Raw genomic sequence first — 27,940 nt, 5'->3', positions numbered from 1 at the left:
CAAGCATTTAAGAAAATATTCACTCAATTATTTTTTAATATTACATACAAATATTAATCACCATTGTAATATTTGAGTTAAATTATTAGTCATTCAATGATATAATTTAATTTATTAGTATTAGAACCCGCGTAATGTGCGAAACAATGTTAAATGATGAAATAATATTTTATAATATCATTCAAAAATAGCAAAATTATATAATAAAATGATAAATTGTATCTCATTGAGACATGCTTAAAAGTTGTAATGCTAAGATATGTCTTCTTAAATATTATGTGAAGCCTTTCATAAGGTATGAAATAGCAAAAAGTCATGCATGGTATGACCTACATCAAAAAATGCATATACATTCTTAATATATTTTTCAATAGTAATAATAATTTTGAGAATTTAACTAATTATATTGAAATAAAATTAAATATTTTTTATTTTATATTTATGATTTATTGTAAACAATTATTTATTTATTTGAAATATTAATATATTGCTTATTTAGTGTAGTGTATCCTAAGCGTGTGGATATCCTAGTTTTTTTAAAAATCATCATATCATATACATTCTTCTATCTCGTGTATCGTGTCCGTGCAATCTAACTCTTAATATATGAGACTACTTCATACACTAAACTAATCAACCAAGATTTTTTTTTTATTACCAATAAAAAATGAAGTGTTTTTTTTTTTATTTGTTTTTGTCTCATTGGAATAAGAAATTAAGTTTTTTTAATTTTATATTTATATTTTATTATAATTGATTGTTTATTTATTTGAAATATTAATATATCACTTATTTAGTGTAGTGTGTCCTAGGCGTGTCGATGTTTTACCTTTTTTAAAAATTATTGTATCTCGTATATTCTCATATTTCGTGTCCAATATCCGTGTAACCTAGCTCCTAGTATATGAGATTACTCCAAACACCAAGCTAATCAACCATGGTCTTTTTTTTATTACCAATAAAAAATGAATTTTTTTTAAATTTATTTTTGTGTCATTGAAATAAGAAATTAAATATTTTTTATGTTCATGATTTATTATAAATGACTGTTTATTTATTTGAAATATTAATGTATTACTTATTTAATGTACTATGTTCTAAGCGTATAGGTATCCTACCTTTTTTAGAAATTATCGTATCCCATATATTTTTGTATCTCGTGTCCCGTGTCCTTGCAATCTAACTCATGGTATATGATACTACTCAATATACCAAGCTAAAATCAAGATTTTTTTATTACGAATGAAATTGATTTTGTTAAATTTATTTTTATGTAATTGAAATAAGAAATTAATTTTTTTTTATTTTACATTTATAATTTATTATAAATGATTGTTTATTTATTTAAAATATTATGGTATATGATACTACTCAATATACCAAGCTAAAATCAAGATTTTTTTATTACGAATGAAATTGATTTTGTTAAATTTATTTTTATGTAATTGAAATAAGAAATTAATTTTTTTTTTATTTTACATTTATAATTTATTATAAATGATTGTTTATTTATTTAAAATATTAATATATTACTTATTTAGTGTAGTGTATCATTAGTGTGTAGATGTCATCCTTTGTAAAAATTGTTGTATCCGTACGTTCCCGTATTTTATATCCTGTATTCGTGTAACGTAACTCTTGGAATATAAGACTATTCCATACGCCAAGCTAATCAATCAAGGTTTTTTTTATTACCAATAAAAATAAAGTATTTTCTTATTTATTTTTGTGTCATTGAAATAATAAATTAAGTATTTTTTTATTTTTTGTTTATGATTTATTATAAATGATTTGTTTATTTGTTTAAAATATTAATATATATTACTTATTTGGTGTATTTATGTCTAAAGTATGTGGATGTCCTACCCTTTTTAAAAATTATCATATCCCGTACATTTCTGTATCTCGTGTCCCGTTCTGTGCAACCTAACTCTTGATATATAATACTACTCAATACACTAAGCTAATCAACCAAGGTTTTTTTTTTTATTATTATGAATAAAAAATAAGTGTTTTTTTTTGTTTAAATTTGTTTTTGTGTTATTCAAATAAGAAATTAAGTTTTTTTTTTTATTTTATGTTTATAATTTATTATAAACGATTGTTTATTTATTTGAAATATTAATATATTATTTATTTAGTGTAGTGTATCCTAAACATATGGATGTCCTACTTGTGTAAAAATTATCGTATCTCGTGATATTTTTTAAATTGTTTATATATTGTTTATTTAAAGGGATTATCTGAAAATGTAAAACAACTGATCTTCTTACAATTCTTATAACTGTGCTAAATTGTATTAGAATTATGACATCTGTCATTCTAAAATCCAAATTACTGCCAAATGGCAAATTGTGTTAGAATTTTAACATTCATCATAGACAAATAATAATTAAGTCTAAATATTAGTTTAAAAAAAAAAAAAAAACAATACCATGATCTAGCCAGAACAACTGCTAGAAGAGGCTAAACCTTTAAATTCATAGACAAATAATAAAGACCTAAAGGAGGGTCAAATATTAGTTCTTTTAATGTCAGTTATAAAATATTGCTCCTTAAAATTTCTAATTGAGTTTATTAGTTTAAATATTATTTTTTTATAACACTATTAGTTATGAGATTGGTCTTTATCTAACTCAAAATAATCTTTGAATGGAAAAAATGTGGTTTTATATCTTATGTTCATATCACATGTTGCACGTACCAATATAAAAATTTAAAAAAAATCAAAATTCATATAAAATTTTAATATATAGTTATTTAATTTTATAAAATCCATCATTCAAGTGTGTAGTTTTCTACTTATATCCAATCGTACTACTAAAAATGAGATCTTCTATGTCTAAAACTAAAATAGCCATGAGTTTTTTTTTTTTTTTTTTTTAATATTCAATTGCAATTATAACTTAACCTAACAAGTTTATGAAGTCCTGGTTTAATGGCCAAAGCCAAGGTCCTTCGTTTGGATTTAAACGTTACCCTCATCCTCTTTAATTTATAATTACACGAATAATACTAAATTTTTGAAAAAAAAATGTAGAAACATTGCAACCGAAAATCAACCTGTTGATTGAATTTTATTATATTTCTTAGAAAAGTAATAGATAAATATTTTAATTAAATAAAGAAAAATCAATTTATATTTTGACAACTCTGAATGGAATGATCCGCTATATTAATTAATTATCCATAATTGATCATACGCAACATGTTATATTTTTATTTAGCAAATTATCTGCCAAATAATGACATCATTCCTTCATAAAGTACAAAGAGATAGCAAGTTTAAAGCTCTATTTGTTTCTTGACAATAATTTATTTTTGAGAAAAAAATCATAATTTATTTCATATTTTTTTATTAAAATATTAAAAAGTAGTTAAAACTATTAAAATTTATCATTTAAATAGTAAAATAAAAAAACTGATTATTAATACTAAGGCAAGAATCAACTTATCCTTTCATACCGTACTCAAAAATTGTTCATATTGAAATTTTCAAACAAATTTTTAATATCCAAAGAAAATAAAATTTACCTGACAAAACAAATAAACTTTGGGGGAGTGTGATAGGATAAAATTTTCGTAATAGTATTATAATTTGTAAGTAAGCTCAGACAAACCATTCCAATTATGGTTAAATATCCTTACTTAAATATTTGATGAACATAATTTAATTTTATTACACATATGCATAATATTAATGTTCATTGTTTAGATTATATTTGATCTATTATATTTCTTTACATTTGTAAAAATCTAATATAAAAATTTTTACATTGTTATAATATTTATGCTAATTAAACATAAAAACCCAAATGAAGGGAGTCTAGTGGCAAAAAGTATGTGTGAGTTTAGTTACTATGATTTAGGTCAGGGTTCAATTTTTTGTTTGCTCATTCTTTTCATGCTCTATTGAGACCAATAGCCTGCTACTTTCTAATATCATTTTCATTTTACCTTCTTTTGCTTTAATAAATTTAGATCTATTTTTCTATAACAGATCTGTCTTTTTTGTTTTGTTATTGTTGGTTGTCTATGTATTTAGAGTTTTTTTTAATTCTTTCTTTGTGAGAATAGTCCCTTGTTTGTGAAGGTTTAGTACTAAGTAAAATTATGATATTTAATTTTATTTGGTTGAAGACTTTAGATCTTGATTTGCAGGTGTGAATCTTCGATCGATGGAGTCTGGTAGTACGGCATATTCCTCCATTGATGCTATTGACACATAGCGGCAGAAACTCATCTGATATTTAATTTTATTTGGTTGAAGACTTTAGATCTTGATTTGCAGGTGTGAATCTTCGATCGATGGAGTCTGGTAGTATGGCATATTCCTCCATTGATACTATTGACACATAGCGGCAGAAACTCATCTGTATTCATTATATGTTCCAAATTATTGAAAAAACAATTCAGTTATAGAAGATTCATAGGAGTTATTATTTTGACGTCCAAATCAATTAAAGGACTAGTTGTTGCTATAAAGATTTATATCTTTTGTCAAGATCAACTCTAAGCAGAAATATTTAATATTATATTTTTTTAGTTTTAATTTCATTTAAAAGGACATGAGTTTTTTTGTTTCGTTAAAAGATCTGCGACCTCTATTAGCTACTAATAGTAAAGATCTATGTCTGATCTATAAGCTTATTTATAATTCTTAATACATTATTAATGAATTGTACTTTCAAAAAAAAAAATGCTAATTAAATATAATAAATATATAATATTTTATTAATAGTCCTTCTATCCCAAAATTATAGTTCCACTTTTCTTTTTAGGTGTCTTAAAATAGTAGTTCTATTTATATTTTTATAAATATTTTGTTCACTTTCCTACAATATCTTATATAATAATTCATGGAAATAATTAATATTAGTTGAATTTACTGGATAATGGAAAAAAAGTCTTATGTCTCGTTTGGTTTGAATTTACCTAGTTCATGGGAAGTTCACCTCCGGAGAAGTATAATTTCAAGGAAGTTCCTTCCCATAAACAATATAATTGTGTTTATTTGTTATATTGATTTTTTGAGAAGTAAAATTATATTATGAAAAAGTTATATTAGCGACAAATAACTATATTATATATTTAAGTATAATTGTCAAAATAGAAAGACAAGAGCGAGATATATTGATTAATGACAGTCAGAAAGAAAAGATAATTAATTTTTTAACAAAATAAAGGAGCGTGTTTAAATAATTATTCCCTATTATATTGAGATTTATAAAGTTAAAGAATTGAATAATTTTTTTGAACCTATTCGAAATATATTGATACTAATTACTCTCTCTGTTCTCTTTATATAGAGAAAATTTATAATTATAATGGTTTTTTTATTATTATTATTTTTTTTTTGTATAGAGAAATTTACTTGATTCCAGAACCTTGGAAAGAATGTTAAAGGAAAAAGTTTATAATGCTATTAACCTAACTTTATTATCTGCATTAATTTTGTGAGAGAAACAAGATAAGTGCAAACAAAATATGGGTTATACATTTAACGTCCTCATGTTCTCAAAGCAAAATTGAAGGTGTATTCTCTCTCCATTTAATACAATATGTGTTTTACTTTTAATTATGATGTACATATTATTTTATATTTTTAAGCAATTATTTAGTACAGTAGTCAATAGAGCTAATAATGTATACACTTGAACCATACGAGCCCGAATTTGGGTAAAATTTTATATATGAAAATATAATATGGTTACAAAATTATTTAGAAATACACTATTTTAACAAATCGTATATCCTATTTTGCATTTGGACCTTATCAATATGACGCACAAAATTTATCATTTGTGGTCATATTTAAGTTTAAGAGATTGTTTCATGAATAAAAAACTTTGGCTCCACAAACTTTTCATTTTTACATTCATATTTTTCAAAATGCACAACATTTAATGTCAAGAGGGAAGTTAAAATTTTCAATTTTGGAAAAGTTTGCATTTGGTTGATTGTAATACAATTAGATTTGCTATTTTACTCAAATTTTGCTTGTAAAAACATGCATTAAATACATACTTAGGAGAAGAAAAATGTGAGTTGGGTGACATTAAAAATAAGAAAAATAAGATAGAATTGAATGGTGTTATAGGGGTAAGTTAGGAAAAATTAATAAAATATACAGTTAAACTACCTCATTAATCTTTGTGTAAATTTTATTTATGTGAAGGGAGCAGAGGGAATACTATCGACACAACTCTTAAAATGGTATTAGGAAAGTTATTAAAAATTGTGTGTGAAGTAAAAAAGTAAGGGTAAAATAATTTTCAGCTAAGGAATTGCATTTCCCTATGGTGAGAGAGGAAAGTAAGGTAATGTTTACCCAAGCTAAATAAACCAGGAAAGTGTAACGTCTATGAAAATATATAAAATATTTGTATTTTGTTTAGATTATCAATTTTACTTCTCCAGAAGTAAACCATCCAACTTTCCTTATACAAGAAAAGTAACTTCCTTAGAGATGATTAGCAAAGTTACACTTCCCTAATTAAGTTTAACAGATTTACCACTTTGTCCTACTATTTAAGCATATTTAAATTTATATTATGATTAATTTATATACCAAACATATTTAAATTATACTTCTTGAAAAATTATTTCCTTGGAAATGTATCTTTCTAAAAAATATTACCATTATGAACCAAACGAGGCTTGAATTCTTGTACGGTCAACCACTCTCTCTTATTCTATCTATTACATTTCTATATATACTCTCTATTTCTTACATTTCATAATAATTTTTAATTTTTTTAAAGATTATTTTTCTAATTATAGTGTTAGTTTTTGTAATTCTATCTCTAATGTTTAGCTTTTAATTAAAATTTTTTGGCAATTATATTATTATTTTTTTCCTTTGAATTCAGTAAATAGTTAATGTCTTTTTTTTTGCATTTTCAAATTAAATAGTTAATTAAACTTTATCCAATACTTTTAATTTAACCTGCTATATAAATAGTTAAAAGTACTAAATATACTGATAATGTTAATATTTAATATCTAATGAAGTATAATTTCATTCCAGTATAATTACTTAAATATTATATTTTAATTACTTGTATTTTTAATAATTTTTTTCTAATAAATTATGTTAAATATTCTAAACTTTATATTCATTTTGGATAGCAATTATACTAGAATGAAAATTTCTAATTATATAATGTTTTTATTATTTGTCTTATTCATACTTACCTTAATAGTTAAATACATAAATTTATATCACATGTTACCACTTCAAACATTGTATAGATAAAAAGTTAATTTAAAATAAAAAGTAGATTACAAATGAATAAAGAGAAAGCAATACACATGGATAAATACATCAATTTAAATTCAGTTAAAAATTCACATATGTTCAATCTAAAAATATTATGTAATATTTAACACAATTTGAAATTAAAATTAGCTATTTATTTCTAATTATGTTTTTGGAGTTAACAATAAATTCGGAAATGAAACTCTGATAAAATTTTGTGGAATTGGAAATGACTTTCAAAAAAACTTAATTAATTTTTGGGTAGATGATATTTAATATTTATTTTTAGTAGAACAAGGAGGTACAATCTTTCGGACAAGTGTAAAATTTTTTAACCCTCTTTAAATAAGTGTGTTGCTGAAGATCAGACCTGCTGTGACATCCCAGGTTTGGGGCACAACACCTTAGGCGAATCCCACATCGGCTACGCACAAGGTGAAAGTCCTATACATAAAGGGTGGCAACCTCGAACTAGTGTGATGCGTTTTGGGCTGGCAGAGCAGAGGTTTCCCTGGCCCAGAAATAAAAAACAGCCCAGCCCTAGTGTGATATTGTCCGCTTTGGGTGCCAAACATGGCCTGAACCCTCACGGTTTTATTTCTGAGCCAGGGAAACCTCCGCTCTGCTAGCCCAAAATGCGTTACACTAGTTCAAGATTGCCACCCTTTATGTATAGGACTTCCACCTTGTGCGTAGCCGATGTGGGATTCACCTAAGGTGTTGTGCCCCAAACCTGGGATGTCACATACACCCCCCTTAGGGACTCAGCGTCCTCGCTGAGGCTTGCCCCACCACCAGCCAGAGGGACAAGGCTTGGCTCTGATACCAAATTGTAACAGCCCAGCCCTAGTGTTTGTCCGCTTTGGGTGCCAAACCTGGCCTGAACCCTCACGATTTTGTTTCTGGGCTAGGGAAACCTCCACTCTGCTAGCCCAAAACGCGTTACACTAGTTCAAGGTTGCCACCCTTTATGTATAGGACTTCCACCTTGTGCATAGCCGATGTGGGATTAACCTAAGGTGTTGTGCCCCAAACCTGGGATGTCACATACACCCCCCTTAGGGACTCAGCGTCCTCGTTGAGGTTTGCCCCACCACCAGCCAGAGGGACAAGGCTTGGCTTTGATACCAAATTGTAACAGCCGAGCCCTAGTGTGATATTGTCCGCTTTGGGTGCCAAACCAGGCCTGAACCCTCACGGTTTTGTTTCTGGGCCTGGGAAACCTCCGCTCTGCCAGCCCAAAATGCGTCACACTAGTTCAAGGTTGCCACCCTTTATGTATAGGACTTCCACCTTGTGCGTAGCCGATGTGGGATTCGCCTAAGGTGTTGTGCCCCAAACCTGGGATGTCACAGTTCAGGCCAGGTTTGGCACCCAAAATGGACAATATCACACTAGGGCTGGGCTGTTACATTTTGGTATCAGAGCCAAACCTTGTCCCTCTGGCTGGTGGTGGGGCAAACCTCAGCGAGGATGCTGAGTCCCTAAGGGGGGTGTATGTGACATCCCAGGTTTGGGGCACAACACATTAGGTGAATCCCACATCGGCTACGCACAAGGTGGAAGTCCTATACATAAAGGGTGGCAACCTTGAACTAGTGTAACGCATTTTAGGCTGGCAGAGCGGAGGTTTCCCTAGCCCAGAAACAAAATCGTGAGGGTTCAGGCCAGGTTTGGCACCCAAAGCGGACAATATCACACTAGGGCTGGGTTGTTACAATTTGGTATCAGAGCCAAGCCTTGTCCCTCTGGCTGGTGGTGGGGCAAACCTCAGCGAGGACGCTGAGTCCCTAAAGGGGGGTGTATGTGACATCCCAGGTTTGGGGCACAACACTTTAGGCGAATCCCACATCGGCTACGCACAAGGTAGAAATCATATACATAAAGGGTGGCAACCTTGAACTAGTGTGACGCGTTTTGGGTTGGCAGAGCGGAGGTTTCCCTGGCCCAGAAACAAAACCCTGAGGGTTCAGACCAGGTTTGACACCCAAAGCGAACAATATCACACTAGGGCTGGGCTGTTACAATTTCTCACATTTACGTGGATTAAAATTGTTTACCGTCCCAACAACATATTATTAATAGGTAATATCCAATATCTCTAATTCTCAATCCAAAAATATTATATATATATATATATATATATATATATATATATATATATATTGAAATGTTGTGCATATAATAATAATAATAATAATAATAATAATAATAATAATAACAATAATAATAGTAAAAGTTAATTACTTGAATACTAAACTTTATCAAAGTAATTTTTTTCATATATTTATATATTATTATCACATAATTTTTAATGCAACAAATTAATATCAATAATCAAAAAATTATTAAAGTATCAGAATTATTAAAAATATTTTATTAAAAGTATTATGTTTTTTTAATTAAAAATTTGTTTCACATATTTAACTTGAATAATAGTGTAATAAGTTGGATTCACGTTTTCAATTTTAAAGTATTGTTTAAACATTAAACTTATAATTCTAATTTAAGTTTAATTTTATTTCAATTTCAAATCTAATTCAATTTAAATAAAACAAGTATTAGAATTTATTATTCAAAAAAAAAAAGTATTAGAATTTATTAAAAGTATTATGTTCTTTTTGGGCAGTCAAAAAATGGAAAACAAAAGAAAGCGCCCATCCTTGAACCCGGACACAACCATGTATAGCTGATATGGCAAAATGCTATTGGTTATTAAACAATGCCCACTAACTGAGCACGTCAAGGCAAACCCGCTTCGCCTGTCAATCGGACGGTTAATCGCCAGTGTTCACAATCACGGCAGCCGGCGATGCCAAATCTCATCGACACTTCAATCCAATGACATTGATTCCTCTCTCCAATGCCCTCTCTCTTTCTGTCAAGACCAAAACCTTCCACTTTCTCAAAATTTCACCCCCATACAAGAAAACAACACTTGGAAAAGCTTCCCTGCATAGTTAAATCCCTTCTTGATCTGTCCTCTCAAGGCCAGCTCTCACAAGCAATCGCCTCTCTTGGGCTCTTATCACGCAAAGGCATACGCTTGCCGTCTCAGACACTAGCTCACCTCATCCAACAGTGTGCAAACACCAAATCGTTTAAGTTAGGCAAACGGGTCCATCTCCATTTGAAGTTAACTGGATTAAAAAGACCCAATGCATTTTTGGCGAATAATTTAATCGCTATGTATTCGAAATGCGGTGATTATAAAAGTGCACACAAGGTGTTTGATGAAATGTCTATGAGGAATTTGTACTCGTGGAATAATATGCTTTCTGTGTACGCTAAATTGGGAAAAATAAAGGCGGCTAGGAAGTTATTTGATAAAATGCCAGAGAAAGACGTTGTTTCCTGGAATACAATGGTTATTGCCTATGCGCAGAGTGGGTTTTGCAATGAATCTTTGAGGTTTTATAGGGAGTTGAGGAAGTTGGGAATAGGATACAATGAGTACAGTTTCGCGGGTCTATTGAAAATTTGTGTGAAGTCCAAGGAGTTGGAGCTTACTAGACAGGGTCATGGGCAGGTTTTGGTCGCTGGATTTTTATCGAATTTGGTAATTTGTAGTTCCATTCTTGATGCCTATGTAAAATGCAGTGAGATGGTCGATGCAAGGCAGTTGTTTGATGGGATGAATGTGAAGGATATTCTTGCCTGGACAACAATGGTATCTGGGTATGCTCAATGGGGTGACATGGAGGCTGCTAATGAGTTGTTTGATTTGATGCCCGAGAAGAATCCTGTTTCATGGACAGCTTTGATTTCTGGCTACGCTAGACATGGTTTAGGGCACAAGGCACTTGAGTTGTTTACAAAGATGTTGATGCTTCATATTAGACCTGATCAATTTACTTTTAGTAGTTGTCTTTGTGCTTGTGCTAGTATAGCTTCACTTAATCATGGCAAACAAATACATGGTTATTTAGTACGCGCCAATTTCAGGCCTAATATGATTGTTGTGAGCTCTCTTATAGACATGTATTCCAAATGTGGAAATTTGGCAGTTGGTAGGTTGGTTTTTGACCTCACGGATAATAAGCAGGATGCTGTCTTGTGGAATACTATGATTTCAGCCCTGGCACAGCATGGTCTCGGGGAAGAAGCTATTCAGATGTTCAATGATATGGTTAGATTAGGCATGAAGCCAGATGGGATAACATTGGTTGTTATTCTCAATGCATGCAGCCATTCAGGTCTTGTGGATGAAGGGCTTAGATTATTTGATTCCATAACTCATTTACATGGCATTGTGCCCAATCAGGAACACTATGCATGCTTGATTGATCTCCTTGGTCGAGCTGGGCATTTTGACAAGTTAATGAATCAACTAGAGAAAATGCCATGTAAACCAAATGATCGGATTTGGAGTGCCTTAGTTGGTGTTTGCAGAATCCATGGAAATATAGAATTGGGAAGAAAAGCAGCTGAACAACTTATTCAATTGAGGCCTCAATCCTCTGCCTCCTATGTATTATTATCAAGTATCTATGCTGCACTTGGGAGGTGGCAATTGGTGGAGAAGGTGAGACAGCTTATGGACGAGAGACGTGTAAGGAAGGAACGAGCTATTAGTTGGATAGATATCGAAAGTAAGGTGCACTCTTTCACTGTATCAGATAGATTGCACCCTTTAAAGGAGGATATTTATTCCGCCTTGGAACAATTAGCTGGCCATGAAGAAGAAGAAGTTGCATCACCTGATAATGAAAGGTAGCCTTTATCCTTGCTTTTAACCAGCTAGTCTTGAGAGATATGTACAAGTTTTAAATTTATGTTCTGTTTTACGCATCTTATGACATTTTAGTTGACTTGAATAGGCAGGCCTTCCAGTGTGGATGATTGTAGTTCAGTTTTGCAATTTGTAGAATTGAATCTCCCGATTGTTATGAGATTATTCTAAAGACATACAATAAATTTCTGGAAAGATAGTTTGCTTCGTCTTCTGTAATTGTTTTGATTTACTATCTATCTAATAAATTGGTAAAAGCTACTTTCTTTCTTCAGTTATTCTTTCTTCTCTTGTGGGTTTCAATTTTCATCTTTGTGAAGTAACATTAATCAAAGTCATAGCGGTTTTGCTATGTTTTCTGAATTTATACATACACGATATAAGTTAATTTTGCTTAAATTCTTTCTTCTATGAAGAGTTATGTACATATCTACTCAACTCACCAATATGATCTAAGCTGTTATATGTATTGGTGAGTTTGGCTAAGTCCATGTGGGTAGGATGGGGATTTAGTTGAGATTATTGAACCACAAGATTGGAATATCTTGTGGTGTTGTTGAGGACCAAAGCAACCTGGTCTAATGCAAACAAATTATTCACGCTTAAAATTATAATATAGAAGAACAAACTGATAACTAATTATAATAATAAAAATGGAATTCTGGTTTTGGCAGGATCTACCTGATTGTCTGCTTGGGCTTCCATTGGTTTTTAGCTATACCTTATCTTTTTAACATGCAGCTGAGCGTTGTGCTTGTCTCCATTCCTATTTTCTGTTCTTAGCCATCTTATTCAAAATTGAAGATGTTAAGAAGCACTTGGTATTTACTTTATAGCTGAGAGCTTCAGCTTGCTCAATTTTCATTTTAGTTGCTTAAATATTTAGAATTTTTCTTGGTACTTTCTGCTTACATTCTTCTTGCTCTTGTATTAATCTAATAACTTTTGCAAGTTTATTTATGGATTAGCTTTACAACTATGAGAAGTGGACAGGTGAGGGAAATGGACCCTAAAGATGTTCTATTATATATAACACCAAGGAACACAATGGATATTTATAGAATTCAGACTTGGTACTATGTAACTGTGGCATGTTCAATTGTAGAACTAACAGGTAAATATAGTAGAATCCTATTTTGGCGAAATTAAAACTCCACTGTAGATGATCCATGCTAGAGGGTATGCAAATCAGCAGTTTGGTTCCGAGAACTGCAAAAATTGAAGACTGAACTTCGCTTTTTATTGAAACTGAATCCCACTGAAGTAAGTTTAACTGAACTGCCTATATGCTAGCGTGGATTATCCAAGAATTTGTGAATAGAAAGTTGCACAAAATAAATTCCTAATTAAAAAAAGAAACTACATAGAGGTCAAGACATAATCTAAAAAAAGGAAATTATAACTTTCTATTCAATGTTATGCTCCCTTGCCTACCACACTGGAGCAATTTTAACAATTTGCTATGATATCTTAAAAGGTCTGTTTGCTCGATGTTTTAGTTTGCCATAACGAGCTTGTGGAGATTTTTTTTTCCTTAAATAAATCTACACTGATAACCTTTTTTAAAACCAGAAGGCGTATGAAACTTATTGTTCTTGCTACTGCTCATCTTCTTCAATATTCATCCTCATACTTGCTCATGCAGCTTCTTGATTTCCTTAGTTCTTTCTTCAGCATTTGCACTAAAATGTTGATGAGTAAAGTAGAAATCCGATGCATTAAGATTCTTATTTCACGGCACATAATGAGTTATTTTAGTGAATCGATCAACAACTAGCAGTAGAACGTCGTGCCAGTTAAGGAACATTAAATCACATACTAGCAATTTATAAGAATAGATGGGCTTTAGCTGCCATCTGGTTCGATATCTCAAAATTCTTTTAAGCACTTAAAGTCCATTTGAATTTCTCTTTTTCATCAACTTTGTGATTTGAGCAGCAACAGTACCGAAGTTATTTATAATCCGGCGGTAGAAAGATCTCAATTCATAAAAAAATTTGAATATCTTGCATTGACTGAAGTTTAAGTCTGTGACAGCTTCAATTTTACTAATATCCATCTAAATTCCTTTACTTGCCACTATATATTTAAGGAATATTACCTTGTAAGTTAAGAAGTGATACTTCTTCAGATTAGCATATAACTTCTACTCTCTCAGGACTTTAAAAATCTTATGAAGAGATGTAAAATTTCTCCAAGTTTTCAAATATGCACTAGTATATGATCGAAGTAATGAACAACAAACTTATTTTTTTATATAATATCGAGGTGGTGTCTTGCGTTTAGGACGGACTAGCAGACGTAGTTCTGCTCATTGACCAAGCAAATCTCTAATACATATAGGGATTATGATCCATGAGCATTGGCGGGCTTAAGCCCAAGTAAAGCATAGTTTTGGTCATTAACCAGACAAATCTCTAATAGATATGGAGGTTATGATCCATGAAGATTGACAGGCTTAAGCCCAAACAAGATTAATTAATTGCTTGGACGCCCCCAAGAATCAAATCTAGGACCCCCGGAAGTTTGTTTAGCGTGGTTTCTATTAGGGGGTTGATGAACTACAAACTTACTAATGATTTGTTGAAACACTTGATTCATGAGATGCATAAAGATGCTTTGAGCATTGGAGAGATTGGAAGGTATAACCATCCGTTTGTACAATCAATCTCTTATTTTAAACGCAATAATTCATCTAATAGACTTGTATCAATTTGATGGTAGCCACTTCGCATGTCTTTCTTTAAAAACACAATCGCACCATGAAATTGTTCTGGTAGATCATTGTGGAATGGAGAAATATACTTAGCTAGACGTAATACTCTCCTTCATTAATCCCTTAGCCTTGAATTTAGTAAGACTAGTTATGTTATCTTAACATCATTCTTCTTTCTTACCATGAAAGCTTATGTATGAAGAAAGATGATCTTCTATTACAAGGTTAAGCTTATCAACCATTTTAGTAACCACAATACTATTTGTATAACTACTGTTATCAATGTCTAATATAATTGGAGTTGAACAACATTATAATCCTAGATAGATTTCAACCCTTGATGAGATCCTGCAATTGTTTACTTTTTAAGCACAAAGATGTTGCAAAAGACTTTAAATTCAATCATATGTTCTTGTTGTAAATTAGACATACTTTGCTTTGGACGTTATTCGCATCTTTTCTCAAGCTGCTTCTCCGATCACACCCTTATTTACATTTCAAAAAGCTCATCGAGTGGCACTTCCTTCAAAATTTAGGATGTTAATTTTGACTCTTAAAGCTCCATTTTGGTTGCTTTATGATGCTCGTATTAAAGTAGAACTGCTTCTTCATAATTTGATAAATCATCGTCAAATTGTTGGAAAGTGTTGACAGCTCTTCGTCTTCTTCATGATCAAGTTGTAGAATACACAAAATTGTATAATCAAACCTTATTAATTTAAAATTTGTAAATAAGAAATTACATAAAATAAATTCCTAATTAAAACGATTAGATAGGAAACTCCAAGTCTAATCTAAAATATAACTTCCTATTCAGTGTCATATATATGATGTCATGTTTATGGAGCAATAAAGAGTTTTATAAAAGGGGAACCTTATTTCCCAAATGACCTGCTCCTGCTTCTGCTTCTGCTTCTTAGAATCACAAATCATATCACTAAATTTGTTGTCTTCTGTGTGTGATGTTCCTGTGAGAGACAGACTGAATACAAAAGAGCACATTTTTCGCGTGTTTTGATGTGTATGATCGATCTTCTTGTTCTGCTTCTATTCAGATAGCAACCAGGCAACTTGCGTACATGGATGGAAAGGGAAGATTGTGATTTCTCATCTTCAATAATTGGCTAAGAGTCTCCAGATACCAAATGCACATGGTAGGGCCCATTAATCCTTTCTTTCATTTTTTTTTAATCTAATTTTTCTTGCCAATTGAGCTTTGGACACTGAAAAGACTACTTCAACTTCTTAAAAATTAATTCAAACGTAATAGTATTATAAAAAGTAACATGTAACCTAGTGAATAAGGTGGAGATGCTCTTTGAATAAAGGTTATGCTCTAGCTCTCAATTGAGTTTTAACAATAAATAATTTTAACTTCTGTTAATTGAAAAGAAGTAGGGTTGTGCAAGTCTGGTTTTGGTAGGTCATTAAAAAGAATCGGAATTGAACCAAAAATTCGGTTATTTTATTTTCAGAAATCGGAACAGAGCCAGAATTGAAGGACTAAAGAATCAGAGTCGAACCGAATTAAATTTTCGATACGGTTCATTGGTTTTCAGTTTCGATTCTTTGGTTCTGGTTCCGGCTCCGATTCCAGTTCCAGTTCTCCCATTGAAAATTATTATATTTTTAAAACACATTACAAGATTCCTTTATATAGAAATATTCTAATATCAAAATAAAATTATAATATATGCTAACTTAAAAAAAATCATACTATACTATGATAAACATTAAAAAATAATAATCAATAATGAAGTTTTATTTTTATTCAATGTAAAAACAAGCTCCCATCATTTTTCAAATTCTAAGCAATCTCCAAAGTAATAACATGAAAATTACAAATATCAACAAATCATAATTAACAATTGAATAATTGAGCTTTCTTTCTATTGTCAATAAAAAGAATTTAAGTTCCTACCTTCATTGTAATACGATAAATGTGTTAGTGAAATAAAATTTTTTTAAAGATAAAAAAATCTAAAAACACTTTTTATTTAAATTATAGATATAATAAAATACTATATAAACATTTATGAATTGTCGTATTGTTAAAATATTATATACAATAAGAAATTGAGAGGAATTATTAGATATTAATTTTTTATGCGTGATAAATAATTTTAATTTATACTCCAATTGTATTATTAATTAAAGAATATCAACTAATAAAGTTTTATTTTTAAATAATAAAATTTAATGTCTTCTACAAATAACATAATATAATGAAACATTAAAGAAAAACTATATGGATAAATTGATTTTTTCAATTCGATTTTAATACAGTTTTAGTGTGGTTCTAATACAGTTCTTTATAAGAACTGAAATCAGAACCAAAATAATAAATTGCATTCGTCTTCATACAGTTCGACTTTTGTTATGTCGATTCTTTTTCGGTTACTGTTTGGAACCATGCTAATTAAGCCATAAAATGATGAGCGAATTTTTCTTAAATTAGTCCATTTTGCAAGTGAATTTCAAGAACTTTTATAATTAATTTTTTTTTTTTTTTACCAAATACCCAGCTTAGTTCCATCTCACATCTCTTCTTCTCTAAATTATTTAAATTTCTAATGTGGATAAAACAAAAAATATAAATTGACCTTTGGACTGATGGATTAGGAAGACTTTGATCCATGCTTTTGAAATAAGAAAAGAAAATGGCCCACTCCATCTTTTACTTGTATTAAAAGCCATAATTGATTAAGCGCATTATCTTCAATCATCGTCATGATTGATGCTTATTTGGATTCTTTTCAATTCCACTAAAGCTAGGTGGTTGAACCAACTCATCTAGATGCAAGGAACTCCTGTTTCTCGTGCCATGTGTAAACTGATCTTAGCCTTCAAAACTTCTATCTTGGCGGATATTGCATATTTATGTTTTCATTTATGAAAAAACATGGTAAATAGTCAACAAACTCCGAGACAAATTTGGACAGCCACACAAGTGGACCAACCAGCGAAAAGATTAGGACTCTCTATCATTAATTCAAGCCAATCAAACCCAACAAATATAACAGACAATAAAATATATCTTTTTTTATGACTAAATACATTGTAAATGGGTGATTCTATGCACGAAACACCCTCTATTTATAAGTTTTAAGGAGGGTTAACATATGCAACCTTCCCATTACTCTATTAAAAGGGTAATTTTATACACGAAATATTTTACATTTGTGAGTTTTGGGGAAGGTTGATGTATGCAGCCTTCCCCAATTCTTTTGCACCAAGCCAAAAATTGTTACTCTCCATCCAATCAAACCCACCAAATAAAAAAGACAGCATAATGTCTTTCTCATAATTAAAAGAATTGTAAGTTATTCAACTCTAAGAAAATAAAATGAAAAAAAAAAAAGTCTCCATTACAATCCAATATCTCTAACAATATAGTATCTCCATACAATTTAAATTTATGATGCCTTGTATTAAAGCCCTTATACTGACTAATTTTCTTTGTCCAGCTTTAGTCTCTTCACCATTATGGGTTCTCAATTCTCTAAACAGCTGCAGAGGCGTAAAGCAATAAAAACTGAGAAGAAACTTCTTTGTGATCTTCAGGGAAGCTCCAGCTGCGACACATACCCCGGTCATGACTATCGTCCGGCGGACAGAAAGAATTGGATGGGAGGACTCAACCCTGAAAAGCTTCATATAAACAAGATTGTATGGCCTGGAACTCATGATTCTGCTACTAACAAGATTGGTATACCATTCATTTCCAGGCCGTTTGCTCAATGTCAATCTTTATCCATCTACAAACAGCTTTGCAGAGGTGCAAGAGTTCTTGATATTCGAGTTCAACAAGATCGCCGCGTTTGCCATGGGATCTTGAAAACGTACAGTGTAGATGTTGTTTTAGACGATGTCAAGAAGTTTGTATCAGAAACTCAATCAGAAATCATCATTCTTGAAATTCGGACTGAGTTTGGTCACGAAGATCCACCGGATTTTGATAAATACTTGGAAGAAAAACTGGGAGAACATCTCATCCATCAAGATGATAATGTTTTTGGCAAGACAGTTGCAGAACTATTGCCAAAAAGAATAATCTGTGTTTGGAAGCCACGAAAATCACCACAGCCAAAGCGTGGAAGTCCATTATGGAGTGCAGGGTATTTAAAAGACAATTGGATTGATACAGATTTGCCATCAACGAAATTTGAGAGTAATATGAAGCATCTGAATGAGCAACCACCAGTTTCATCAAGAAAATTCTTTTATAGGGTAGAGAATACTGTTACTCCTCAACCGGATAATCCAATTGTGTGTGTGCGACCGGTGACCAGCCGGATCCATGGATATGCTAGGCTCTTTATTGCTCAGTGCTTTTCTAAAGGATGTGCAGATAAGTTGCAGGTATTCTCCACTGATTTTATTGATGGGGATTTTGTTGATGCCTGTGTTGGAGTTACACATGCAAGAATTGAAGGGAAGGCTTAATATTATTTATTACTATTATTGTTATTGTTATGTATGTAGTTGTTACATTGTTCTTGTTCATAGTTTGTTTTTTGGATTGTGTAATTAGTTTTACAGTATGGAAAAACTACATTATTGTTGGAGACTTGGAGATATTTTCATTTGTCCACTTGTATGTTAATTTATTTGTTTTTGTTTAATGTATTATATAATATAAGTTTTATATTAGTTTGTATAAATATTATGCTTTATGTCCATTTAATACATTTGAGGTGGAAAAACCAATTTGATTTGCTGTATATTCCCTGAGGAAAGAAAAGAATCTCTTGAATTTTTAAGTAGAATATCGAAGTCATGCATGGACTGGGAGCTTTCTTCTCTAACCAATCTCTTATATTAATTATTAAGTCACATCTCCTCCTTTGTCATTCTTTTTCTTTTTCTACTTCTAAGAAAAAAAAATCGCAGATGTGTCCATCGTTCTGAAGTATAGTTTAAATCCCAGAAGTACTTTGCTGAATTAATTTCAATAATCAGACTACTTGACTTTGTTAATCAGGATTTTTATTTTAGAAGTATTGAATCCCACAGGATCAGGTTAAGACCCATTCAATAGTCCAAAAACAGCCTAATCTTGACCATTTCCGACATGAAAGAATGTACATTATGTTTAATCGGCTGCAACAATTAAAGATTAATGTTCAGGAAAATTTTTATATGAATCCCATTTTGCATTAGGTGGCCAATTTACTTAGGAAAATTATGTCAATTGTCTCGTTCATCCAGAAATAAACATGACTATAGTTTCAAAACCACCGGTTCCAAGTATATTAAAGATAAAAATTCAAACTACTTTTAAGCGGTTCCTAAGATGGTTTTAGAACTACCAATTTCAGTTTTACTCTGATTTGGAATCAAAATTAGCTAATTTATTTTAAATTTTTTAAAATTCCTTTTTAGTTTGAATAATAATAATAATAATAATAAAAAATCACTATTGACAAAAACAAACTAATGTAATAAAATTCTTACAAATTATTTAAAAAATTACACTAATAAAACAAAACAATAAATTGAAAATTCCTTAAAAACATATTTTTCATGGTTTCAAACCGGAACTGATTTTAAACTGAAGCTGCCTGTTCCGGTTTGAAAAAGTGAAGAACCAAATAAATACATATTTTCAGTTACGGCTTCAAAACAAGAACTACTGACCACAGTTTAGTGCCGGTTTTGACTAATTTGGTTTCAATTTGGTTATGGTTTGAAACCAAACAGTGGTCGTCCCTATCCAGAAAGCAAAGTTGAACCGCCATAGCTTAGAAAAGACAGCAATCTTCAATGCTAAATAAGAGACATTTGTGTCCACACGGACTTGTAATCAAAGCCAGCATTTGTTTTCTTTCATAGAAATCCAATTTCTTTGAACCTGCCGACTTGATAAACGGTACATGTTGTTTCTACATAATTGATAATTAGTCTTGACAATGGCCATCGATAATGAATAAATTAGAGTTAAGTCAGTACAAGACAAAAAAATAAACAAGAAAAAATGACTTGAGAAACAAAGCATTCCAACCTCTATCTTCTCACCAGTTAAAAAAAATAAATAAATAAGAGAGAGATAATGATGGTCCAAAGGGATCAAGTTCTAGGCAACAATTTACCAGTAACTTTTGCCAAAATTATATAATTCATTCTATAAAACTCAATATATGAAGTATATGAGGTACAACTTACAGGCCCATTTGATCCTAAATTCTGGTATATGGCAAAATCAGAAAACAGACTTGATTTAATTGGCAGTGAGCTTTGATTTACAAAATTTGTGCCTCAACATTTCCTCCAAATGTTGGATAATGGATGAGAATAGTCCTGCAAAGAACAAACCAGAGAGATATAAATATAAGCTATGAACACTTCTATTCAGTGACAACAGTTTAATAAAGGTGCATATGCAGATTAATTTGTAAAATGTTAAGTTTTTTGCGTTGAAAATGCAAATTCAAACAGTAACAATGTACATTTCAAAAAGCTGAGATTCTATCAGCAGGTGCATTTCTTATAGTGTTTTTGGTTTTTGGTTGTTGTTGTCCAACTGTCAAAAAAAGTATATTACTAAAACACGTTAATTTTTGTTACTTCATAGAGACCCTAAAAGTGATTGTTAATTGTTCCACCGTCCCATACTCCAAGATAATACTTTTCAGTATTTGACAACAACCAAAAAAACATAATTGATACCAAATAGATTTTAAGTTAATTCCTTTTCTTTAGCAATTAGTAACAGCTGACATTTGGATACTAAACTACAGGTGCCAGTCGCATCTAAAGAGTGACCATTCAACATTAAAAAATAAAACATAAACCAACAGTTGCCAGTATAAGAAAAGGTGTAAAGTGATAGAAGGCATCCAGTAACACGCTGTAGAAGACTTCTGGTTAACAAAGAGTAAGAAATCCTCATTTTTGTCAGGATGGAAAAGGCATCCAAATGAATGGAAAATTGTAATCTTATGTTGTATGCTGCTCACTTAATTGCAGTTTGGATACTATAAGGCCAAAACCTAACTGCTCTAATAGAAGCAGGACACTGGGCAGAAAATAAGGAGACCTCATATCGTGGTCTTTTAAGTTTTTTGCATCTTGAATCTGCACCCTTGTGGAAATGAGCCAGACTCTATTGCTCCATCAGAAAATGGCCTCTTGAATACATTGTGACAGATTATAATTTCAGAATTTCACAAATATTTTGACAATTGCCGCTCAAACTTATTAGGCAATTAGCTGGGTGAGTATCGGTTGGATTCAAACCATATAGGTAAAGTGGAGCATAATACGGTAGAACCAATCAAAATGACCAGTTCGGTTTGGTTCAGTCTTTGAAAAGTTTAATAAGGTTTGGGTTTTAATAGAAAAATCAAAATTTTAAAGGTTCAAGTCAGTTTTTATTATGTAAAACTGAAAACCTAAAAATCCCCGTTAACCCAAAAATTAAGTCAAAACCAACAAAACTGAATTTTCTTGCAGAAATTTTGGTTTGTACTGGTTCAGTTCAGTTTGAACCGACCCAACTGAATCTCACCCCTACATATGGGCTTAATAGGCAATACATGCTCTATATGGCAGACTGCTCAAACTTACGAAGCATATAGGGAACTAAGATAGTGAGACAACAGTGCAAAGAACTGAATAAGACAATAATGTGATTTAAGGATAGAAGATTTTGCTAAAAGATTGTGGCAAAACAAAGGAAACTACAAGGTTAAATATGTGCCTAGAAGTATAAAGTATATTGATGCTGAGAACAACTACACACTGTCTATCCATCGATTGCAATTTCAAATGTAAGTCACAAGAAGATCACAAAATAGAAGGAAGAAAGAGGGCTGTGAACATGAAACTGAGATGACAAACTGTTATATGACAATAAGCATGCCTCTATATATAGAAAAATGGCTAGTTTATCTACAAGTTTATCTGAATAAAATATGATCTATAAGTGCATTAAATATTTGTTAGCATACAGACACACTCAGTGTAGTAGATAAGGTACTTTCAAAATTTTTTGCAGAAATGAGGAAAAGTAACAGAAAGAACAATTACAGATTTCACAATCACCATAATAATTTAAGATACATATATATAAACAATAGAATTGATCTAAAACCTGAAAGTGGGCTATCTTTATGTTGCAATGATCCTTTTACCAGAAGGGTTCCCGGGATTTGTTGAAAAACCTATAAGAAAAGAATAGTAAAATCATTAATCATATATGGACTCCAGAAATCTAAGCTAATTCAATTCAACCCAGGCAAGGTAAGTATACCGAAACGCGACAACACAAGTTACTTGAAATATTGGATGTCCCTTCCAAAGGATTGCAGTTGTCAATTTCATCACAATGTATCCTTTCATTCTTTAGGATTGCATCACATTGATCATTTGATGCAGTAATCTAACAAAATGAGATTGTACTGCATGTAAGGGCACAGAAATATTACACACCATAAAACAACAGAAAATATCAAGAGTGATAGTTCTTACATCAACAGAAAATGATGTGGCATTTAGTTTACAAGATGCACCACTGGTGCAGAAAAAGGACTCAATGGATTGTAATACATCAATGGCACTGAATTGACGTTGAAGTCCCTGCAAGGTACCCGATGTCACATGAATTAAACCTACACAAATTAAGCGACATATGATTAAAGGCATAAACAAGCCAATCTGAGTATTAAGATGTCAAGCTCAGTCATTCAATTCTAAGCAAGCCTAAGCCTAAGCTTGAGCTTGAACTGAAACGTAACTTTATTATTTAAACTTTTTTAATTAATAATTATCAAACTAGATAAGAGTTCAATATTCTTGAAACCTCATTGTAAACAAAGTTCACATATTTTCAACTATTCCACTTACAATATTTTTTAAATTAATGTGAAAATATTACTTTTAACTCTACAAGACTCTAGTATGAAGCGGGACAATATGTAAAGGAGAACAGCATCCTTCTAACATTATTTTATGGTCAATATAAAAAACTATGGTGCAAATTTCACCTCTTTCTCAATTCTTCTTTTTTTTTTTTCTTACTCGTCTACATATATTCCAAAACATTTATCTTATTCATACGGCATATTAGTGTGAAAATCTCATAACAGAATATAAATTATTAATACTCGCTAAGCTTTTTCATAATGCACACCTTAGTCTTGTGATACTTGGCTGAACCTAATTATTGCCCTATGTATCCCCATATGGAAATGTTATATTATCCAGTTAATTTTGATGATATTGAAAAAAACTAACAAGAAAGAGTGTGTGTTTGTGTGTGTCTGTTTGTGAGTGACAAAGGTATAATATCCTAACCTCAAGTGTGAAAGAGAGGATACTCTTTTCTGCTACATGAGGTGATATTATCTTCTTGGTAGGAGACATAAAAGACCAAGCAAGCCCCCATCGACATGTTTGTCCCTGGACAAATTCAGTTGTTTTTACTATGGTGACTCCAACTTCCCTAAGTTTCGACATTAGAAACTTGAGATTTTTTTTCCTTCCAACCATTGAAGTGTACCACCTAAAATGGAAAGTTAAAAAAAAAAAATAAGAAGGCATACTTCATAGTGAAGACCATCTTCACGCTGAAAAGTAAAAAATAGGACTTGCAGACAAGAGTCAAACCTGAAGGAATCCTTTAGTACTGCACTATCTTCAATGATTCGAGAAATAAAAGTCTTTTCTCCACCAGGACAAACCATCTCTTCAGGAGTCCCACCACAAGAAGTTTTTGGGTTTAGTCCCGCTTCCTCCATGGTCTCAAAAAATGGAGGATTACACATGCAGAAGTCAAACTTCTCATCATCCCTGACCACACCAAGAAGTACAGGTGGTCTGTTATAATTCCTATTTGCATCCACCGGCAAAGCAAATGACCCTGCCTCCTCAACCACACTTCTATCCATACCCATCTCACTTCCACCGTTTACAGATTCTAAATTATGCAAATCTTCAGCAGAAAAGGTGACTTGACAGTTTGCAACCTTTCTAATCTCAATTAGTTCTGAAATATGAGGATTATCTTTAACATTTCTCTCTGCCCATTCTAGTGCTACATCAGTTACATCTGCAGACAAGTTAGGCACCAAAGTTCCATATGCATCATCTTTTATATAAATCAATTATGAAAGAGTCCTCTCTAAGAAACAATTAGAGAAAAAAAAAAAAAAGGCTACCTGATCCAACAAAACTCCAGCCTTTAATAGATGCACCAAGGAGCGGGTAAATGCAGTTTGCTCCAGTGCCTATATCAAAGCCTCTCACAATCTCTCCATTAGCATTATTCTTCGGAATGATATCAGAGGAAAGAAGATCTTCAATCCAATGGATGTAATTGGATCTGTTTGGAACTGTAGGGCAGAGCTGCCCATCAGGAATCCACCTAGAAAGATTGAGTTCATCTAAAAAATTATAACAAATGCAATCCCCAAGAATATTACACCTCAAAAAAATTTATATATGAAATTCCCACCATATAAAAGCAGTTCATTAGAGCCAAAACACAAACAAGATTACAATTATGTCAGTCAGCTTCTAGCTTCTAAAGTAAAATTCACATAATTAAAACACTAACCGATAACTCAACAAGAACATCAAAAGTAAATGCAACCAAATGGAGCCATTCAACTTAAATGAGATCATTTAAAGAGTGATAAGAGAAAAAAAAAATTACCAATTGAGGCCGTGATCGTGGAGGAGAAGGATCCGAGTGAGTTCTCGAGTTGAGTTAAAGTCGGTCCAATCAATTTTGGGTCTACCGTCGCGAGAATAGAAGACGAAGGGTTTAAAAGAAGGATGAAGAGAAGCTAAGAGAGCGAAATCAGGTGGGTTCTCTGCGTATTTGTTTTTCGGGTGGATTGTGGGTCGCTCTGGTCTGTTTCTTTTCCTGTTCTTCTTGCTCGGCATTTTTCTCTGTCTTTTCGATTTCTGAGGAAGAAAAGCTAAATGGCGGATGAGCGGCAAGACAAATGGCTAACTGCGGCGGTATGGAAATCAGTCAGCACTTAGTATCAAAACGATTTGTCGTTTAGAGAAGCAGTGACCTGCTCATGAGCCCGGCCTTAGCACAAAAATTTTTAGGTGGCTAATCATTGTGTATGCATTTTGACTGGGCTGTCTTGGACTTATTCAGAATATGCAAATCAAATTAAGCCCAATCCGAACGCGCAAACATCTCTTAATTATATCAGAATCCCTTTTCGGGAGGAAATTCTATAGCAATTAAAAAAAAAAAAAAAAAAAAAAATCAAATATTCTCTCTTTCACTCTTAACCTAAAACCTCTCTTTTGTTTTCTTTTCTTTTGTTTTCTTCCACGGGCAGCCACCGTTGAGTTTTCACTGGAGGTCACCTTTTTCTTTTTTATTTGTTTTTTTTTTTTTTATAAATAATCTTTAGATTTGAGTTATTATCGCTCAAATGTTAAATATTGAAATTTACTATTAACATATATTGAGATTTTGTTCTCAAATCTAATTCTGAGTTATTGTTATCAATATTATGGTGATTTTGTCTAATTTCTTTTATTATTGTTATCACCATTATGGTGATTTTGTCTAGCATATTTTATTATTTGGATAGTTATGCAGAAAGAAATGTACATTTCTCAATAAAAGGAAGAAATTTGAAGATAATCAGATCAGACTTGTAGAAAAATCATGGAGTCGAACAGTGACCATGACCAAGTGGAGCAAGCAATCGCATATGATACAAATATTATGCCATGTCAACTTGATACTTCAAATACAGATAATGTTTTTTTATTATTTGTATAGGTAGTTTATTATTAGATATACATTTTTTAATTAATGAAATTTATAGTTTGATTTTTAATTAAAAAATAAAATATTTTATAAATTATGAAGATAAAAAATTATTTTTGATTTTTTTTTTTTATCAATCTTTGTACTTTTTCTCAACTTATTCTCATGGCTCTACCTTTATCATTTCAAATGAATTTAAAATAAAAAAAAAAAAAGTAAAGAATAAAATTGTTTTATTCAATTTACTATTATTAAAAATGGTTCCGGTTCTTCCCAAACAAAATTGATATAAGAATTATAGTTTGTTTTTTTTTTTCAAATTTCAGAACCGGAATGTAACAAAATGAATTAAAAATTTAAAACCCAAAATCAGAATCAAATTGGAATGCAATTCGGTTCCCATTTAATTTTTTGGTTCCTCGATTCTATTTTAGATTCCAGTTTTGTTCCCCTATTAAAAATTATTATTCTATTGTTTATATTTATATTGATACCATATTCTTTTAAAAAAAACTTTAATATTGAAATAATTTAATAAACTCATTCATAATAATTAATCACCACTTACAAGTTGCAACATCTAACTATCCATTTTGATTCTTATCATGATTAACTTTGTATCTTCGTATCTAACTTTCATCATAAGAAACAAAAAACAGTAAGTTAGAAGGAAAAAAAACTATAATATCGAATAGCCAAGAGCATACAATTTATTTCATGTAAAATTTTAATTATACCTAACTCCCAATTTTCAAGTTTTTTCATGCTCTCCTCTTTCTCTCTAGCCTATTTAACCTTAGTTTTTGTTTGGAGTTGCTGCTGTTAATCAACAATAGTCCCCTTATCCTTATTTTCATTATTTTCTTCTCACTTCTAATCTCTTATTCATTTTTAATAAACTCAAATATATTTTCTTCTAATAGATCTGTATTTTTTTTATTTTTTTTCTATTATTGATTTATTTCCGTATTTGGAGTTCTTTTGTTTCTTCTTTCGTGAGAATTTAGTTCATTCTTTGTAAAGATTTGTTATTAAAAAGTATGATATTTGATTGGAGAATTTAGATATTATTTTATTGATGTGTATCTTCAATTAATAGAGAATGTTAGTATGGTCTGTTCCTCTATTGTGCTATTAACGCATAGTGACATGAACTCATCCGTGAACGTCATATGTAATAAGTTTTTGGAAAAACAATCCAAGCATAGAAGATCCGAAGAAATTATTTTGTCTTCCAAATCAATTAAAAGACCAGTTGCTACTATTGAGATTTATATCTGTGAACGTCATATGCAATAAGTTTTTGGCAAAACAATTCAAGCATAAAAGATCTGGAGAAATTATTTTATCATCTAAATCAATTAAAAGACCAGTTGCTACTATTAATATTTATATCGGTCAAGGTCATCGTCAAGCGGAAAAATTCAATATTGTTCTTTTAATTTTTTAGTTTTATTATTCAAAAGAATATAGATAATTCTTTTG

General features: G+C 31.1%; 3 protein-coding genes and 1 long non-coding RNA gene across 8 annotated transcripts; 2 read left to right on the top strand and 2 right to left on the bottom strand.

Moving 5' to 3' along the window:
* The first annotated feature begins 9,910 nt into the window (after window positions 1-9,910).
* Window positions 9,911-12,267, top strand: LOC105650307 (Pentatricopeptide repeat (PPR-like) superfamily protein). Its single transcript, XM_012237186.4, has one exon. The coding sequence runs from the start codon at window positions 10,125-10,127 to the stop codon at window positions 11,976-11,978; it is 1,854 nt and encodes a 617-aa protein (XP_012092576.1). The 5' UTR covers window positions 9,911-10,124; the 3' UTR covers window positions 11,979-12,267.
* A 2,322-nt stretch (window positions 12,268-14,589) lies between these two features.
* LOC110011158 (uncharacterized) lies at window positions 14,590-15,917 on the bottom strand. Of its 2 annotated transcripts, none has more exons than XR_002286206.3 (2): window positions 15,584-15,917; window positions 14,590-15,374 (listed from the first exon to the last, which is right to left on the bottom strand). It is a non-coding gene; the product is annotated as an uncharacterized LOC110011158 (long non-coding RNA). The 2 variants fall into 2 exon arrangements; XR_002286205.3 differs by having other exon boundaries at window positions 14,590-15,371.
* A 1,893-nt stretch (window positions 15,918-17,810) lies between these two features.
* On the top strand, window positions 17,811-19,373 carry LOC105650306 (uncharacterized). The gene is made up of 2 exons (XM_012237184.4): window positions 17,811-18,027; window positions 18,177-19,373. The coding sequence occupies exon 2, from the start codon at window positions 18,196-18,198 to the stop codon at window positions 19,153-19,155; it is 960 nt and encodes a 319-aa protein (XP_012092574.1). The 5' UTR covers window positions 17,811-18,027; window positions 18,177-18,195; the 3' UTR covers window positions 19,156-19,373.
* A 758-nt stretch (window positions 19,374-20,131) lies between these two features.
* FIO1 (methyltransferase) lies at window positions 20,132-25,749 on the bottom strand. 4 transcript variants are annotated; one of them, XR_016321304.1, is made up of 9 exons: window positions 25,367-25,747; window positions 24,870-25,075; window positions 24,319-24,760; window positions 24,007-24,214; window positions 23,182-23,289; window positions 22,964-23,092; window positions 22,805-22,874; window positions 20,875-21,009; window positions 20,132-20,614 (listed from the first exon to the last, which is right to left on the bottom strand). XR_016321304.1 is itself a non-coding variant. In XM_012237181.4 (8 exons), the coding sequence occupies exons 1-8, from the start codon at window positions 25,597-25,599 to the stop codon at window positions 20,930-20,932; spliced, it is 1,476 nt and encodes a 491-aa protein (XP_012092571.1). In that variant the 5' UTR covers window positions 25,600-25,746; the 3' UTR covers window positions 20,132-20,929. The 4 variants fall into 4 exon arrangements, 1 of the variants encoding a protein (XP_012092571.1); XR_005178330.2 differs by having other exon boundaries at window positions 20,132-20,594; XM_012237181.4 differs by having other exon boundaries at window positions 20,132-21,009; window positions 25,367-25,746.
* Between the last annotated feature and the right edge of the window lie 2,191 nt (window positions 25,750-27,940).

Source organism: Jatropha curcas, chromosome 1 (assembly GCF_041381405.1).
Source record: "Jatropha curcas cultivar XTBG-Jc1 chromosome 1, XTBG_Jcur_1.0, whole genome shotgun sequence".
Taxonomy (NCBI): domain Eukaryota; kingdom Viridiplantae; phylum Streptophyta; class Magnoliopsida; order Malpighiales; family Euphorbiaceae; genus Jatropha; species Jatropha curcas.
The sequence above is the reverse complement of the archived record's forward strand: the minus strand, read 5'-3'. Positions and strand labels throughout refer to the sequence as shown.